At 46.3% G+C, this 17396-nt stretch overlaps 1 protein-coding gene across 1 annotated transcript; it reads right to left on the bottom strand.

Annotated features, from left to right (window-relative positions):
• Nucleotides 1–257: 257 nt before the first annotated feature.
• snai1b (snail family zinc finger 1b) lies at nt 258–2234 on the bottom strand (the record flags this gene model as incomplete). The annotated part of the gene is made up of 3 exons (XM_084445307.1): nt 258–439; nt 942–1499; nt 2159–2234. The coding sequence occupies 3 exons, from the start codon at nt 2232–2234 to the stop codon at nt 258–260; spliced, it is 816 nt and encodes a 271-aa protein (XP_084301433.1).
• Between the last annotated feature and the right edge of the window lie 15162 nt (nt 2235–17396).

Genomic DNA, 17396 nt, shown 5'->3' with positions numbered 1-17396 from the left:
AGACGCTCAAACTCCGTCGTCGGCAGCGCGTCTGCTTCTCTCGGTCCGTTCCCGGTTTGTTGGAAGGAGACGCGGGGCTGGTAGAGAACACCACGGCGGTGGTCGCCCCTGCCGAAACGTCTTCTCGGCGGTCCGCGGTCTCACGTGCCTATTTCAGTCAGACAATAGATGGCTAAAATGGCACTCGCCAGAGGGGGTTTTGAGTCTGGCATCCCGGTCTGGCTTGGCTAGCGCCGTCCAGCGTCGGGAGTGTGGGTCTAGGAGGCCGGGCAGCAGCCCGAGGCCGTGTGTTTGTGCAGCAGGGACATGCGGCTGAAGGTCCGAGAGCAGGAGCCGCACTGGTACTTCTTCACCTCCGAGTGGGTCTGCAGGTGGGCGCGCAGGTTGGAGCGGTCGGCGAAGGCCCGGGTGCAGTGGGGGCAGGTGAATGGGCGCTCGCCTGAGAGAGAGAAACGAGAGAGAGGGAACCGTTAGCGACATGCTACGGGAAAAGCTACTGACGCTTGAAAAGACCTTGCAGCCGAAATGTCTGGTCTATCCTCTATCTATTGTTTTTCCCCCCCAATGGAAAGATCCATCTATTGTTTTTCTATACCAATCTAGGCACAAAAGAATTTCGTTCTGTGAGCACTTGGCTGATTGGGGATTTTAACAACTGGCTCTTTTCTCTCACAAAGCCAGGGGGGGCTGATTAGGTAGATCCATGCAGAGCAACAACATTTGTTTGCACCTCAGGAGACGCCAATGAATATCAATGGACTGACCAATCACTGGCCTCAGCCAGTTCTAACACGTACTGTCTGATCTGATCTACCGGCTAGGTGTTAACAGCTAGCCTATTGTCTGACGGTCAAGTGAAATTAACAGGAAAGACATATGCAGTACTATTAGTCCTATGGGGGGTGGGGGTGGGTGTGTGGGGGTTGTTTGAGGACACTCACCGGTGTGTGTGCGAATATGTCCTCTGAGAAGCCAGGGTCTTGAGAAGGCCTTGCCACAGGTGGGACACACGCAGGGCAGGGTGTGTGAGCGAATGTGCATCTTCAGGGCCCCCAGGCTGGTGTACTCCTTGGGGCAGTGCTTGCAGTGGAAGGCCGGGCGGGGCGAGGCCAAGCCGGGGGCGGCGGAGAGGGTCTGGCGGCCCTGGGCGTCCACCCCGGGGTGGTGGGACAGCTGGTGGCGGGACACGGCCGACGGGCTGCTGAAGCTCTTGCTGCAGTGCATACAGTGATAGATGTGGCGAAGGACCTCGGGGCTGGGGGGGTCGGAGGAGCGTCCCCCCTCCTCCTCGTCCTCCCCGCTGCTGCTGAAGGGGGAGCTGCTGAGGTCCAGGGGTCCCAGGGGGGAGGGGGGCAGGGTGGGCGAGACAGGGCTGAGGGGGGAGAGGGGTGAGGGGAGGGCATCCACGCTGAAAACCAGACCAGTGGGATAGCAGGTCAGGGCAGAGCTGTTCTCCCTGGTTGGAAGCTCAGCGATGGGGTAGCGCTCTGGGACCACTGCTGAGAGAGAGAGAGAGAGAGAGAGGAGTCAGGTGGCTTTTCACTTCCATGGTCAGATAATCTAATTACACAGTTAACTTGTTTTCATTCTCAGTGTCTAGTTACAGTCAAGCTATGTAGGGGTCTATTCACCATGGCCCTGACCTAACCAGCTGATTCCATCAGCACATTCTGCAATTCGCCAAGGAAACGTTTGCCTCAACTCTGGCCCCGTCCAGGGTGTGGTCAATGTCGTGCAAACGCACCAGTCCAACTCTTAATACAAACCACAAATAAAACAGGTCCATACTTTTCTTTTTCGGAACTGAGCTTGAAGTGCACCATGATACGGGCCTAAATGTCCTGTCGGTACTGTCACGTTACCTCGCTGGCACCTAAACTCGCCAACTAGCCTGCTGACCATTGCGCACAATTATTGCTGCTTGTTGAGATCGCGTAATGTTGGAGGGGGTACATTATCCCGACAGTTAAATGGTCCCATGTGAATACAATTTATGCTTAACTGCAGCAGGCAGTGATTTGCTTTAAACGAATATCGAGGGCATTCTCGTTCCGTTGCATGACAACGATAACATCATAGGCTACACTTTCTTTACACATTAACAAGTGTCGAACATTTTGTAAACCTGTAAATATTAACTTTTACGCAATTAACTTACCATATTGACTTTCCAACTCGCGGTAATTCGGTTTCTTGTTTGAGAAATACTTTTTGACAAGGAATGACCGAGGCATTTTGAAAAGCCTAGGGTTGTTGGTAGACTATGTTAAGAGATGAAGAATACGTGGGCTCTCTGGCAGGGTGGTGGCCCAAATCGAGCCAAGATAATGTTCTGTAAACAGACAAACGTCCCAATCTTCACCGTGCACAGCTCAGCGCACTAGAGAAGCTACAGCTGTCCAAGGCTCCAAGGTCCACAGTAACCTTTCTCTCACGTGCTGCAGATAGATGGTGTTCTTGTTGTCTATAACTTCATCGACCAAACCGTTATTGATGACTGGTGTGGCTGACTCCAAATATATTGGCCGATGGAGAGCGAGGAGTCGGGGTGGGCGGGGATATTCCCACCCTAAAACACACCCCATCCCAGAGTAGCCTACGCGCCATTAGGAACAGTTGCAACCACAGGTGTCCAATCCGGAGTAGCCTAGCCCATTACTTTCCATGTAGATCACAGAGCACTTTCCAAAGAAGATTATTCATAGGTTGATATATATTCATATATAGGCTACTGTATATACTAATGTAGACCACTTGTAACAAAATGCACATTATATTTTTAAATCAATCAGCATGACTGTCTTGACCAAGTAGAAATTATATGGTCAGAAATGTATATTTTCGAATACTGTTTAAAAACGACAAATTGCCTTTGATTGAAACGACTTGGGCTCGACCTCAGCCGTACAACCCACACGGCTTTGGTAGGCTATAATTCGGAAGGCTATCTATTTTATCAGCCAGTTACCTTAAGCTACAGCGTCCTCTGTCGGGACATCGAGGCTGCTTGTCATTTTGATTTTTCATTATGATAAGGGGGTCACATACCCTAATTCTTATTGAACCGAAATCAGCTGCACCTCTAGTGAAATAGCAGTCTTAATGTTACCAGTAATTGGTAACATTAAGACGTGGAATGGCATCTAGAGTTTAAAAATGAAAACGCCTCTAAAGTTGGTTAAAGGATTAGGTCTATCCAAACCACATTGCCTGGCATGCACAAAGGGGCATTTAGAGGATACATTTTTATTAACGCGCTACAGAAGCGATCTCTTTCACACAAATGAGTAATCTGTGCTCTCTATTCATGCCTTCCACGGTGAGACTCAGCGGGGAACCAGTCGCTTCGGATGAAAGGGACGCTGTTCTCCCGCATGTGGCCGCAGCGGGACAGAGGGGAAAATTAACCGAGCTGACAGAAACAATATGATGATGTAAAACTAGTGCCCAAGGTGCCATGAAATGCATCGACCCGACTCAAACCCCCGAGGACATGGCTCGACTCCACACAGTGTGACTCTTGTGTGCCCTGCATTTAACGGCGTCTGGGGTATGCTCAATTTAACTTTGTAAGCCGAGAGTGAGACTCCAATTATGGCTAATATTGAATTAGAATTTGGGTCAGACTATACGACATATTTTCAGTTGTGCGCTGGTGGCCGGTGATCATAAGGTGCCAGCCACTGTCTATTATGCAGGAATGTAACGGCCTTACTTAGTGGGCCTATTTAACACGAGGAAAAGGGGTAAACTGCCCGGTTGAGAGGGTGAGGGGTGTGTGCACCTGTCTAAAAGACGGCATTGTTCCGGCATGTTGGAATGTCACTGCATGCCCGAAAGTTCACACGTCGTTAGAGCGCTCGTTCACGCCGACGCCGGGTAGACTGGGGGTCAAACAGGGCAAGGCCGCTGTAAAAACAAGAAGCAAATAGCAAAGACATGCGCGAAAGTAGCCCGGTGGTAGCCTGCTATACATCACTCAGACACGAGTTGGACATGGGCACAAGTAGGCCTAAGATGACTAGTAGTGTCCAGAGATGCGTAAGAAGGTTGCAGGCTAATGGAAATATTAGATGTCCTAATATCAAAATAGGGCAATGATGTAGGCCTGCTATCATCTAAACCAATATTTCTCTCCAATAATCTGTCTATCAGTGACAGACAAGTATAAGAGGGTGAAAGGTTGTAAACAGTCGATTTATAGGCTACATAAATGGTTGTGTTCCTATTGCATATGCACACTCTGTAGTGTCTACAGCCGGATGGCTGCATAGGTCACAGTCAGGCAGAGGGCTGCATGGCTTGTCTGTTACCAGGCATAGCCTACTAACAGGGTCAAGAGATGACCTTCTGACAAGCACCGAGAGGAGAGGACGTTAAATGTGAAATGTTCTCTATACAGAACAGATGTTCTCCATTCAGGGCCCGAGGGCCAGATCAGCTTGTCTTCTCACACGGACCATGAAACGGACCGCTCCTCACCGCCTCATGCTGAGTGGACAGATCACCCAAGAATCACACCAGTCCCCCTGAAAACTACAGAACATGTTAGCACCAGACACGGCAGCAAAACACAATGAAATTACTCAATGACTGAAATCAAAACATGTATTTGAACAAAACTTGATGAAACGATGAGTTTGTGCAGTCACAGGCAAAGCAAGATGAAACATAGCAGGACCTGCATGATTCAAGATTATTTTATTTGTCACATACAGTAGGTGTACAGTCACAGTGAAATGTTCCTGCCGGCTCCAAGATTATGCTACAGATAAACTCTAGGAAAATAGCCTACTTCATTTCAAATTAACATTTAAAAGTTACCATTTACAATTTACAAAATGAAAATGTTACAAATTTTAGACATTGCTTACAATTTACAAAATTACATCTAGGCCTCCTCCAAGCAGTCTTCACACACTATAAATGAAACATTCTAAAGGATATTACAGCTGATAGCTCTACAGTTCAACAGCCCTATAACGCTGGTATAGCACCCATTGTGTCCAAACCTGGGAGACAGCCTAATCTCTTTCACAGGTATGACTTTGAATCCATAGCTGCACTATACCTTGTCTCTTCTACACAATGAGTGATAGTGCTGATGATAAATGACCAATCCAGAGTGAAAAGAATGTTGATGATGCTGTCATTCACCCCTACTTGTGGCCACGTCACATTGTTTTGTTCTGGAGTAGGGGGTCATCTCACCGGCTTCCTGCTGAAGGGACCGGGGATGTGGGCTATAGCTAGGAGATAATCAACCATTCAACTGGGAGAGGTCAAATCTGCATGTTACAGACACACTGCAGTTCAAATGCATTTCCCTCCAGCTCTACGTTTACCAGCCAGTGCTACATGATAAGATAGGCCAAGGGATGAACCTAGAATTGGTTTATCCTCAAACCTAACCCGGTTAAAAGCATGCCTAAACTTGCAACACGTTGCTTTCAGGTTATATGATGGAGAGCTTGAACCCGGTTGATAGAGGAGGAGAGAGAGGAGAGGGAGAAGGACAGACTGAGATGGAGGACAGACTGAGATGGTGGACAGACTGAGATGGTGGACAGACTGAGATGGAGGACGGACTGAGATGGTGGACAGACTGAGATGGTGGACAGACTGAGATGGAGGACAGACTGAGATGGAGGACAGACTGAGATGGTGGACAGACTGAGATGGTGGACAGACTGAGATGGAGGACAGACTGAGATGGAGGACAGACTGAGATGGAGAACAGACTGAGATGGAGGACAGACTGAGTTGGAGGACAGACTGAGATGGTGGACAGACTGAGATGGAGGACAGACTGAGATGGTGGACAGACTGAGATGGTGGACAGACTGAGATGGAGGACAGACTGAGATGGAGGACAGACTGAGATGGAGGACAGACTGAGATGGTGGACAGACTGAGATGGTGGACAGACTGAGATGGAGGACAGACTGAGATGGAGGACAGACTGAGATGGAGGACAGACTGAGATGGAGGACAGACTGAGTTGGAGGACAGACTGAGATGGAGGACAGACTGAGATGGAGAACAGACTGAGTTGGAGGACAGACTGAGATGGAGGACAGACTGAGTTGGAGGACAGACTGAGATGGAGGGCACCACAGGGATGAGATAAGGCATCCATGAGGAATGCAAGACAGACCATATGGTGATACACTCCCACGCCCCCCCCCTCCCCCACATACACACACACACACACACACACACACACACACACACACACACACACACACACACACACACACACACACAGTTATCCTGAGCTTGTTCAGATAACGTGTCAAGTGTCATAGCCTAAACATTTGTGTCTGGCCTGTTTATTTGTAAATTGTGGGTTTTGACTGGTTTTGTGGAGCACTAAAGACAAACGGAAGACAAGATGGAGATTTCCTCTAAAATGAGCTTGAAAGACAAACCATTTATGGACAGTTGAATAGCTTAATTTAACCCTTGCTACTGTCCTCCAAGTCCTGTGTCCATCTACAATACATTTGTCTCATTAGCAGTGTTTCTGCTAAAGCCACCTCATCCAGATTCCTTCACCTGTACTATGAAATGATGACACATGAACTAGTCACCTTCCCAATCTTCAGACCACAATCATATTCTTGAAGATGAAATCAAACCTCAGTATTTATCTTCTGGGAAAATAGTTGACCAAATATTTTACTAATGGATAAACCCCTTCCTTCCAAGCGAGCCAAGTCTATCTCTCTTCCATTCCCTTATAAGAGGAAGATGGAACAACACAGACAAAACAAGAAATGAAACCGTTTTATTTCATTCAAAAGGGGAATATATTCTCAGATCATAAAGTCGATGTGTTTCTGTTATGCAGGAGTTGGAAAGAGAGTCTGATTGCTCACAGGCACGTAGGAGAGCAGCAGGGGGTGGCCAGTCAGATTTGCACTAGAGAGAGAGGAGTTACATTACCAGCCTGTACAGCTTGTACCCTATTATCTGGCAGCACTCTCTTCTTGTCCTGACTCACATCTCTGACACTGCACACAATGGCCATCTGGAAAGACCTTCAAAGATCCATTTTCAGCTGTTATGAAATGGATATTTCAACACTGTTTTTTTCGTCCCAGCACGCCCCTGTGTGTGTGTGTGTGTGTGTGTGTATGTGTGTGTGTGTTTGTGCATGTATGTGATTGTGTGTCCCTGTTCCAACCAACCACCATCACTTATGTAGGTGGATTGAATGCTATTATGTGAGATCCAGGGTCGTCCATCTGTGGCCACAGCTGAGGGAGAGAAGAGCTGGATGACTCAGTCATGCACACACGCATGTCTCTTAGTATGAATATGCGTCAGAAGTAGCAGGCATTTCAGATTCAAATAAAATTCAAAGGACTGGAACAAGAAAGAGATGGTTGTGGTTAGGAGTATTGCCGTTGTAAGAAGACATAGGCTAGAATTTAAATCTATAGGGCTATCCTGAGTCTGTCTGGGGATATCTGTCTGGGAATATATGGGGAACGTGTTGGGCTCGGGGACAGTAGCTTTGGAATGAATAAAAACATTAACTCAACGGCGTAAAAAAAAAAGAGAAAAAAAAGAAGAAAGAAAACTAGCGATCACTTTATTTGACGGACTCGGAGGCGCGCGCCAAGGTCGGAGCCAAGCTGCATAGATGACTGCATGCGCGCTGCTGACGATTGATCTTTTCGATATGTCTGTCAAAGGAGCCGCGGCAGATACCCTTACCGAAAGGTGGGTAAGGTACAAACTTGTTTATATATTTATTTAATTTGCCATCAGTATTCCCTTATTGGAGCATAGACACATCCAATAATAGGTAGGCCTATTGGTAAACTGTTTTATTTCGATTTTATGAAGCATTGAATTAAACACATTTTGCTAGACTATCAAGTTTATTAAGGGTGATTTCCATCTCCAGATTCATATCACATAAAAGCGTAGGAATGTTTTTTGAGTATTGAGTAAAACTAGCATTAGTAGGCAATGGGGCAATTAGAGGGCAATTAGCAGCCCTCCCATCTTTTGGAGAATGCTGTGCACCTTCTGTGTGCCAGCTTAAACCTCTGCCCTTATGCAGGTCTTATTAAATTAATGAGCACAATGAACGGCATTTTCTGATCCATTTCAATCCTTTATTACAGATGAATCTACAGTAAAGAAGATACCGACCATGGCTGGTTGATTTTGTTACTTACTCACCTGATTATTCATGTTTGCATTCATATCATTTTGATGTTACTTATTTATATTATAACATGGAGGACTTGGAAACCATAAAAACCAACAACGACCGCTATTCACACACCACAGCCGAGAACAGTCAGGTTCTTCAGGAGAACAGTCAGGTTCTCCCAGTCTGTCTGATGTTGGTTCTGTCCGTTGCCATAACATCGGGCAACGTGATCAGCCTGCTGGTGTTTGTGGGTTCCAGGCGTTTCCACACCCCTCAGGGGTACCTGAAGACCTCTTTGGCCACTGCTGACCTGGCTGTGGGGGTCCTGGTCATCCCTTATTCTGTCTATAAAGAGATGGAGGTGCTTCTGAAGGTCGGAAGTGGTCCTGTCAACGGGGCCCCTCCTGTAGAGCTAGACGCACAGGGTTTTGGGCCCTGTTACCTCGTGGGGCCCATATTTGCTGGTTGTACTTTGGTGTCAGTCTGCACCATCTTTCTGCTTTCGGTTGAGAGGAATATAACGGTCCTCAGACCGTTGCATAAGAACATTGTGGTGACCAAACATCGGACCCTGGTCCTTATTGTGCTCTCCTGGCTCTTCTGCTTTGCCCTGGCGGTGTCCCCCCTGCTGCTCAGTGCAGACGTGGACCTGGAATATAACACCTGCAGCAAGATGTGCAACTACGCCCTCTCTCCTGGAGGGTGGAGACAACACTCTCAGAACCAGGTTAACCTCTCTCTCTGTCTCTCTGTCTCTCTCCCTCCCTCCCACTCTGTCTTTCTCTGTCCCTTCCTCCCTCTCTCCCTCCCTCCCACTCTGTCTCTCTCTCTCTCCCTTTCTCTCTCTCTCCCTCTCTTACAGATTTCCATCTTAGATTAATGATAACATAATTTTGTTTGTTTCTGTTGTCAATATGACTCCATCATAGTCATTGATTCCATGTTTCTCCCTGTCTATCGTCTCCTCTAACTCCAGAGCACCAGAGGAGGAGGGGGAAGGATCATGCTCCTCTTCCCCACCTTCGACTTCTCTCTCCTGGGCGCCACCGCCCTCGTCAACCTGGTCACCTTCTTTGCCGTGCGGAAGTTCAGCCGCGCCAGAAAGAACGTTCTCACCAGGGCTCAGCGCGCACACACGGGCCCCGCCTTCACCGATCTGCGGGCAGCCAAGACCATCCTCATCCTCACCGCCTTCTTCTCTGCCTCGGTTGCCCCAGTAGCAGTCCTGGTGGTGCTGAATGTCCTAGGCCTGGACTGGTGTTGGTTCTCCCTGTATGCCTTCTGGATCCTGGCCTGCAGCAGCGCCTGGAACGTTCTCATCTACGGCGCCCGGGACCGGCTGTTCCGTCAGAGGCTACGGGAGATGTTCCTCGGGAGGAGGGGAGTCTGTAAGCGGCCAGGTGGGGCTAGGGGTGCACGTCGGACCCCCACCGCGAGGGAGAGTCAGGGGTGTGGCCCGGCGGTCAGACATGCGATGGCCTCTAAACTCACCCTCGGGTTGACCCCCAGAGAGCCGCATTACCATGGTCCACAGACAGGGGGCGTCGATGGCACATGGTCCTCAGACGCAACAGCGCCCTCTGGACAAAAAACAAAACAGCGCAACACCATGCTAACAAAAACAGTATTATAAAGTAGTAATATCTGCTGTAAGTTTAGAGTCATTATTTCCTCATGCAATTTGCCTGTTAAAATAAGTTAGATAACTTAATTAAAACGAGTTAGATAAAAATCTAAATGGAGAAATTGTCAGTGCATAACGTGAAATATCTCAAGTGGTGACACTTTCTTCAGGTTGTGTATAAGAATGAATTGCCTTCAGGATCCCTCGTTTGTTCCATCTTCATGGCAAAGATGCATCAAAGCCATTGGGACCGTGAAGAACACACTTAAACTGATCTCAGAACCAAATTACTCAATCTTTGAATAGATGAATTTTAATTTATTGGAAGGTTAGATGAGAAACTGTAGTTACATTTAGAATAAACCCAGGCAAGGCTTAGAGGTGAGGACAATAATGTAAAATGAGGATGTTTATGTTTGTTTCTCTCTCTCTCTCTCCGTCTCTCTCTCCCTCTCTCGCTATCTCTCTCTCTCTTATTCAAAATACTTTTTGTGTGTAATATGTGTCTGTTTGTTTGTTTGTTTGTTTGTGTGTGTGTGTGTGTGTGTGTGTGTGTTGATACCAAGCGCATGGGCTTTTTATTCATCTATCTGCTCAGCATATATTTGCTATAAACCCTGAGTTCATGAAAAGAAGCATTGGCATGCATGTAATGTGTTCTTGTACAGCTTGACGTTCAGGACTGCTCTGTGTTTTGATAGGACCAATACTGCCTCAGGTGGAGAGGAAATAGATAATAAAATAAATAAAATAAAAGCACTCTAATGTGGCTCACCATTCTAGCACCGGCATAGTGACACCTGTCTGTTTGTGAAATATGTAATAAAATGAATAAACATTTTTTTTGTTTCTCTCTCTCACACACACACACACACACACACACACACACAAATACCTTGTCAAGCATGGGTAGGTTATATTGCCTGGGCAGATTCACCTCCTGCTCTGTGTTGAGGTAGATCTGTAGGAGCCGGAGATAACAGGACTTAACCAAAGGCCAGATTCCCAGGGAGTGGGTCATCCCATATCCATCTCTGCTCTGGCTTTATCAGGGCAATGTGGCCACTTCAAAGAACCTGATCCGGGCCAAGAGTTGAGGGGTGATGGGGGCTCTGCTGCTGGCTAGTGTCCAGAATTGACCCTCTTCCAGCTGGGTGCCGTAAACGGTGCCCTGCTGGGGTTAATGTAGCAGGTACCAGCCCTGTCCAGATTAGACACCATGCTCCAGCTCTGAAGACAACTCACAGTGGCACTTAACTAGATACAGAACACTAATACTATGTTTTGTCAAATTCTTCATTAGACTGATCATCATTGTTTGTATGAGATAATTTAGCAGTCACAAAACTAAGAATCAGAATAGTGAACTAGAAGCTTCTGGAAGCTTCACTTCCATGTGCAGTAGGTGAGCCTCTTGGGTGAGGGACAGGGCTGGGTGTCCACACCACAGTTATCTGCCTTGTGGAACAAAAGGATAAATGATACGAGTTATATGGATGTGTCGTAGCGTTCATGCTAGATTTCAGTCATCCCTCTGTGTGATGTGTGTGATGCGATGTATGTGTGACGTCAAATTCCTCACTGATTATGTATGGTCAGTGTGTATCTCGACTTTTTATCTGTAGGAGGGAGCAGGGAATAAGAAAAAATTTAGAATGCTGTGAAATGGCGCCACCTACGGCCCATTCCTAAAACGCACAGTGACACGTCTCCAAGACATGACGCCCACCAACCACAAGGAGGCGTCAGAAGGCCCTTTTTGACTAGACAGCTTGGAATGCGTGTCCTGACATGCTTAGGTCAAGGTCAACTATTACCGGTATGTCAGGTCAAGGTCAACTATTACCGGTATGTCAGCGATGTCAACTATATGTTCTATGCAATTAATTCAGTTCATGACTGTACACCCAACTGCAGAGGAAGGGTATATTCTGCCACACCTATCTCAACTGTATTTTCTATTCACAGTCTCCATAGAGGCAAACTCCCGGATGAATACAGAGCGTTTGAACTACCTATGCCAATCTATGCCTTTGCCCAGACCCTTAAAAACATGTGATTAAATGTTATTAATTGGAAATGCATTACAGTAGAGTGGTACCTCCCACAGTAGAGTGGTACCTCCCACACCTATGACCTACAGGTGCTCCCCTGAGTTGATACAGTACATGTATCTATATGATGCTTCAGTTTCCTGAATTTCAATGGAAGGGTTGAACTATTGGGGTAAAAAAAACGAGCCCCCCCCCCCCCCCCCCCCCCCCACACACACACACAAACATCACCTTTAATGAAATGTTGAAATGAAGACCAGTATGGATACATTAGCCTATAAAACATTGTTGCAATATTTTGTGTAATATTTACACAAAATATTGGTAAAGAATACCAACGGAACAATTCTGAATCCAGTGCTATTTGAAGTGAAAGAGGCTTTGAGGCCTAGCTGTCTGTGAAACTGCAATGCAGCATGTCTAGGTTTTCATGCTGAGACCAGGGAGACAGCTGACATATGCACGTTGTACAGTAATATCTGATATCTGTCATAGTGGAACAGTAGGTCAGCACACCCTCTAGCTCTGGATTATGTAACAGACTCTGACAAATAGGCTCCCTCTCTCCCTTCCTCTCCTTCTATTAGTCTCTCTCTCTCTCTCTCTCTCTCTCTCTCAATCCTTGATTCCAGGATAGCAGACTTTCTTTGTATATCATACCTGTAGTATCATATACCTGTGAATTTCCACCATGTTTGAGAGATATTTTTGTGACATATTGTATGACAGCTCAAAGCCTGAGTGAGCGCTTAGGCCTGGAAGTGGACCAGTTATATAAAGGAGGTTATTGTTTTTTAAAAAGACATTCAAGTAACTAAGTGGGTCAGCCAGTCCCAGGCGGATCCAGGCCTGCCTCCGTTGGCTAAGCTCAAAAGAAAAGGCAGAGGTTTCCCCTACAGACCCTGATATACAGTATGGTGGCCATTAATGGTCAGTGATTCTGGATCGGGGAACTGACCCTTGCTCTGGTTTAAAGAGCAACCTTTCTTGCAAAACATTTGTTTGTAATTGCTTCCATGAAAGCTCTCTCTTAGCACCTATTGTATTTGTATTTAGCTGTTCTTGCACTTTGACTTTACCACTACATTATGCTCTAGTCACTTGCTTAGAAGGGAGATGCAATTGTGAGTTCGAGTAAGGCGAGTAGTAGTACACTTGACTACCTACATTAAATGCAATTGTTTTAAAGCCCCAAATAGACTTGAAGAGTCAATTGACGCGCTTCATTTGACGCTCCTATGGCGCACTGCAGGCGTCAGCTTTGATATGGAGCTGATTTAATTTAGATTGATTAGTCCCCATTTGACGCTCCAAAATGTAAACAAGTTCGGAGTAGAAGCGTCAAGGCAGTTTGACTCGCCTCAAAACGCTTTTGGTGCGTGATCGGCCATTTAAAACAATTGGTGTAGGCCTACTTCAAAACGCTAGCGTCAGACTCTTCCAGTGCGTCTGGGGCTAGTCGCTTTGGATAAAAATCTGCCCCAAAAAAGAAAAGATTATTCTAAATGCCATCAAATGATTGTGTATGGGCAGAGTGAAATGTGGGTTGAGTTTTGCTTTATGGATGGTCTTATGTATTTGATGTTGTACGATGCTATAGTGTTTTTAGTCTACTTGCATTTACATTTACCAGACGCTTTTATCCAAAACAACTTATAATAAGAATAAATGAACCGACTACCAGTCATTGTCAGAAAGAACAAGTGACACCAACAGTCTCAGGTATTGTTATTTGTATTGCCCTTGTTTTATTTATTCATTTTATGTGATTTGGACACAGTAGCATAATGTTCAAGATATTATAATATATTCTATAAAACATTAAAAGTGTTATCTTAGAGGAACATTGGGACCAACCAAGAGGTTGGTAGGTTTGCTAGTGGCTGCAAAGCCCAGTAAAACTTGGGTCAAATACACAAAATAGATACTGTGACTATAAAATGCGCATTGGATTAACTTCAGATTTCACACTTTTGGGGTTGGTTCTGTTGGTTTATTGTGGGTAAATCAGCCTGAATGAGTTACATTATCAATGCTTTAGAAAAGAAAAAGAACGCGCTCAACTCAACTTCTACTGAAAAACAACTGGGTGCTAATTTCTAAATGGTATATGAATAAAGATTGAGAACAGCACTCCAAGTTTTTAGTGCCATGAAAGCAAACGTTTCGGGACTACACCCTTCTTCAGTGCATGGCAAACAATACTTATCATTATCAATGCACCATCAAGTTAATCAAATTTATGATGTACAAGTAATCTAATGTAGGCTGTTTCAGGACAGGCACCTGTGTTTAAGAGCATCCATTAAGTCCTTATTCAGAACTGATGGTCAATCAGTTATCTTATCTGCAGCCATTATGCTATCCCACAGTTAAGTGGCAGGTTTAAAACAGTGGAGCCACTGGAGATGCCGGGGATTGAACCCGGGGCCTCATACATGCAAAGCATGCGCTCTACCACTGAGCTACATCCCCAGGCCTTCCAAGCTCCTGTTGAGCAGGCCTATCTCCTTTCACGGCAGAGTGTCAGAGCCCTTATCAGACCTGCAAGAGGAGCCAGGAGACAGTCAGGGTATTTCTGTCCTGGGTGAAAGTAATATGAGGTTAGGTAGACCCAGCACAGTCTCAACCCTTGAACCCTTGTGTGTGTGTGTGTGTGTGTGTGTGTGTGTGTGTGTGTGTGTGTGTGTGTGTGTGTGTGTGTGCGTGCGCACGCCTGATCTTTTGAACCTTGTATACATGTGAGAATGCACTTGAGTCGCTGTCTTTACCCTTAAGTGAGTTGTGCTATTTTACATGTTCTTGGTTTGGACGTTGCAGAAAATGCAGAATACAGTTAATTTTAAGCACTGTATGATATTTTCAATCCCTTTGTCCTCTTTTTTTTAGGGAAACTATTATGGTTCAGTATAAAAATCGGATATTCATTTCATCAGCGTACAAGCGATCTATAAACACACACGGACATTAGTGACGTCACAGCAGTTATTCATAGTTCCTCTTCCCTTTGATATAATCCTGGCTATTTTTAGCCAAAGGCCATGTTTTTGTTCACTGTTAGGCCACAGCTGAGCGAGGAACCATCTTCCCACACAGCGAAGAGGGAGAGGATGGAGAGGGGAAGGAGGGATGAAGGGAGAGGGGAGGAGAGAGAGAAAGAAGGGAAGACGGGAAAGAGACAGTTCAAAGTTGAAGAGGCACAGACAACAGGGAGAGTTCCCCAGAGGGGTGAGGTGATGTGTGCTTGTGCGCATATGCGTGAGGTGTGTGTGTGTGTGTGTGTGTATTTTCTGGCATGCACTACACAAAGAGAGTGAATGCGACCAAAAAAGAGAAAGCGAGATCGGAAAGTGGTGCTTTCTCGCCAACTAGCATAGCCTGATCCAGGGAAGGATTAAAATAGTGCACTTTTTCAGTTCCATGTCATCCTCCAGAGGAGTGTAAATGGGGGGGGGCGGGCCGCTCCCCTCTGATCCCCAGTGAGCACAGGCTGTCCTCCCCCAGAATGTCCAGGCCAGCACCTGCCAAGGACACCGCTCCATGCCTGTTTGTGCTGCCTTGTAGGGACTGACCCATGTACGGGACAGTGGTGGGAGGAGCTTAGGAGAGCTAGGAAAGAGGGAGGAGGGACAGGAGAGAGAGTGAGAGAGAGAGAGAGAGAGGGAGAGAGAGAGAGATAGAGAGAGAGGGAGAGAGGGAGAGAGAGAGAGAGAGAGAGGGAGAGAGAGAGAGAGAGACAGAGAGACAGACAGACAGACAGAGAGAGAGAGAGAGAGAGAGAGAGGGAGAGACAGACAGAGAGAGAGAGAGAGAGAGAGAGACAGACAGACAGACAGACAGACAGACAGACAGACAGACAGACAGACAGACAGACAGACAGACAGACAGACAGACAGAGAGAGAGAGAGAGAGCGGGTGATCATCTTCAACCTACACTGCACTCTTGCTGTCTATCGGTCCATCTGTCTGTCTGTCTGTCTGTCTGTCTGTCTGTCTGTCTGTCTGTCTGTCTGTCTGTCTGTCTGTCTGTCTGTCTGTCTGTCTGTCTGTCTGTCTGTCTGTCTGTCTGTCTGTCTGTCTGTCTGTCTACAGTCAAGCCGGAAAGTCTGCACACCCCTTTCACCTTCTCCACATTTTATTGCGTTACAGACTTATTCTAATAGATTGAATTGATTTTTTGTCTCAAAATTCTACACAAAATAGCCGATAATGACAAAATGAAAACAGGTTTTTAGACATGTGTGCTAATTTATTAAAAATCAAAATGTAAAATAACATATGTACACAAGTGTGCACACCCTTTGATATGACACCCAAAAGTAAAATTAAGTTAATGTTGTTTCCACTGATACAGCTTGAGATGTTTCTACAACTTAATTTTGCCCATTCCTCTAGGCATATCCTTGCAAGCTCTGTCAAGTTGTATGGGGAGCGTCGGTACACAGCCATTTTCAGCTGTTTCCACAGATGTTCAACTGGATTCAGGTCTGGCCTCTGGATGGGCCACTCAAAGACATTCACAGACTTTCTATGAAGCCACACTTTTGTTCTCTTGGCTGTGTGCTTCGGGTCATTGTCCTTTTGGAAGGTGAACCTTCGCCCCAGTCTGAGGTCCAGAGTGCTCTGGAGCAGGTTTTCTTCAAGGATCTCAGTGTACTTAGCAGCATTCATCTTTCCCTCTATCAGGACTAGTCACGCCATTCCTGCTGCTGAAAAACATCCCCACATCATGATGCTGCCACCGCCATGCCTCACTGTAGGGATGGTATTAGCCCGGTGATGAGTGGTGCCTGGTTTCCTCCAGATGTGACGCTTGGTATTAAGGCCAAAAAGTTCAATTTTGATTTAATCAGACCAGAGAATCTTGATTCTCATGGTTTGAAATTTCTCTAGGTAGCCTGGCTTCTCCACACCCAATTCACAAAAATGCAAAAGGTCTGGAAACTCACAGTTGCTTTCCAATTCCCAAGGGGCATTACCAACGGGTGTACTGTAGGTGTACTGTAGATCTAAATGCCTCTGGATGCAATTGACCCTTCGCTAAGGCCCGCTCCCCTTAGTTACTGTTGCTAAGTTTCGAACACCCGCCCTTCTCCTATGAGAAAGATGCTTAGCCAAATGAAAGGTTGATTGACAACTGTTTCAGGTGAAATTCGTTTTTAATTGACAGAGGATTGTAAGCCTCTGATTGGCTAAATTAAACAATGATTGACAGTTGCCACAGCCATTGCCCACCCTCTCAAAGTCTCTGGTCTGCAGAGACACAAACTTGGATTCAACATCAGCTGCTGCCATCTTGGTTGTTGGCAAAAATGCCTCGGCGCTCCTCTGTTCCGTCATCTTACTAAACGCGCCCCATATTAGAAAAACGGTTGTGATTGGCACAAACCGATCTCGGTTCAAGTGGATTCAGTTAGAACGTCTGGATATGCAGACTGATCTGCGGAGTGAAATAGAATGTGAGCTTGCGAGATCAGGCTGGCAACGCTATAATATCCTCTAGGTGCCTTTTGGCAAACTCCAAGCGGACTGTCATGTGCCTTTA

The sequence above is a fragment of the Borostomias antarcticus genome, assembly GCF_949987555.1.
Source record: "Borostomias antarcticus genome assembly, chromosome: 11".
In the NCBI taxonomy this organism is placed as follows: Eukaryota; Metazoa; Chordata; class Actinopteri; order Stomiiformes; family Stomiidae; genus Borostomias; species Borostomias antarcticus.
The sequence above is the reverse complement of the archived record's forward strand: the minus strand, read 5'-3'. Positions and strand labels throughout refer to the sequence as shown.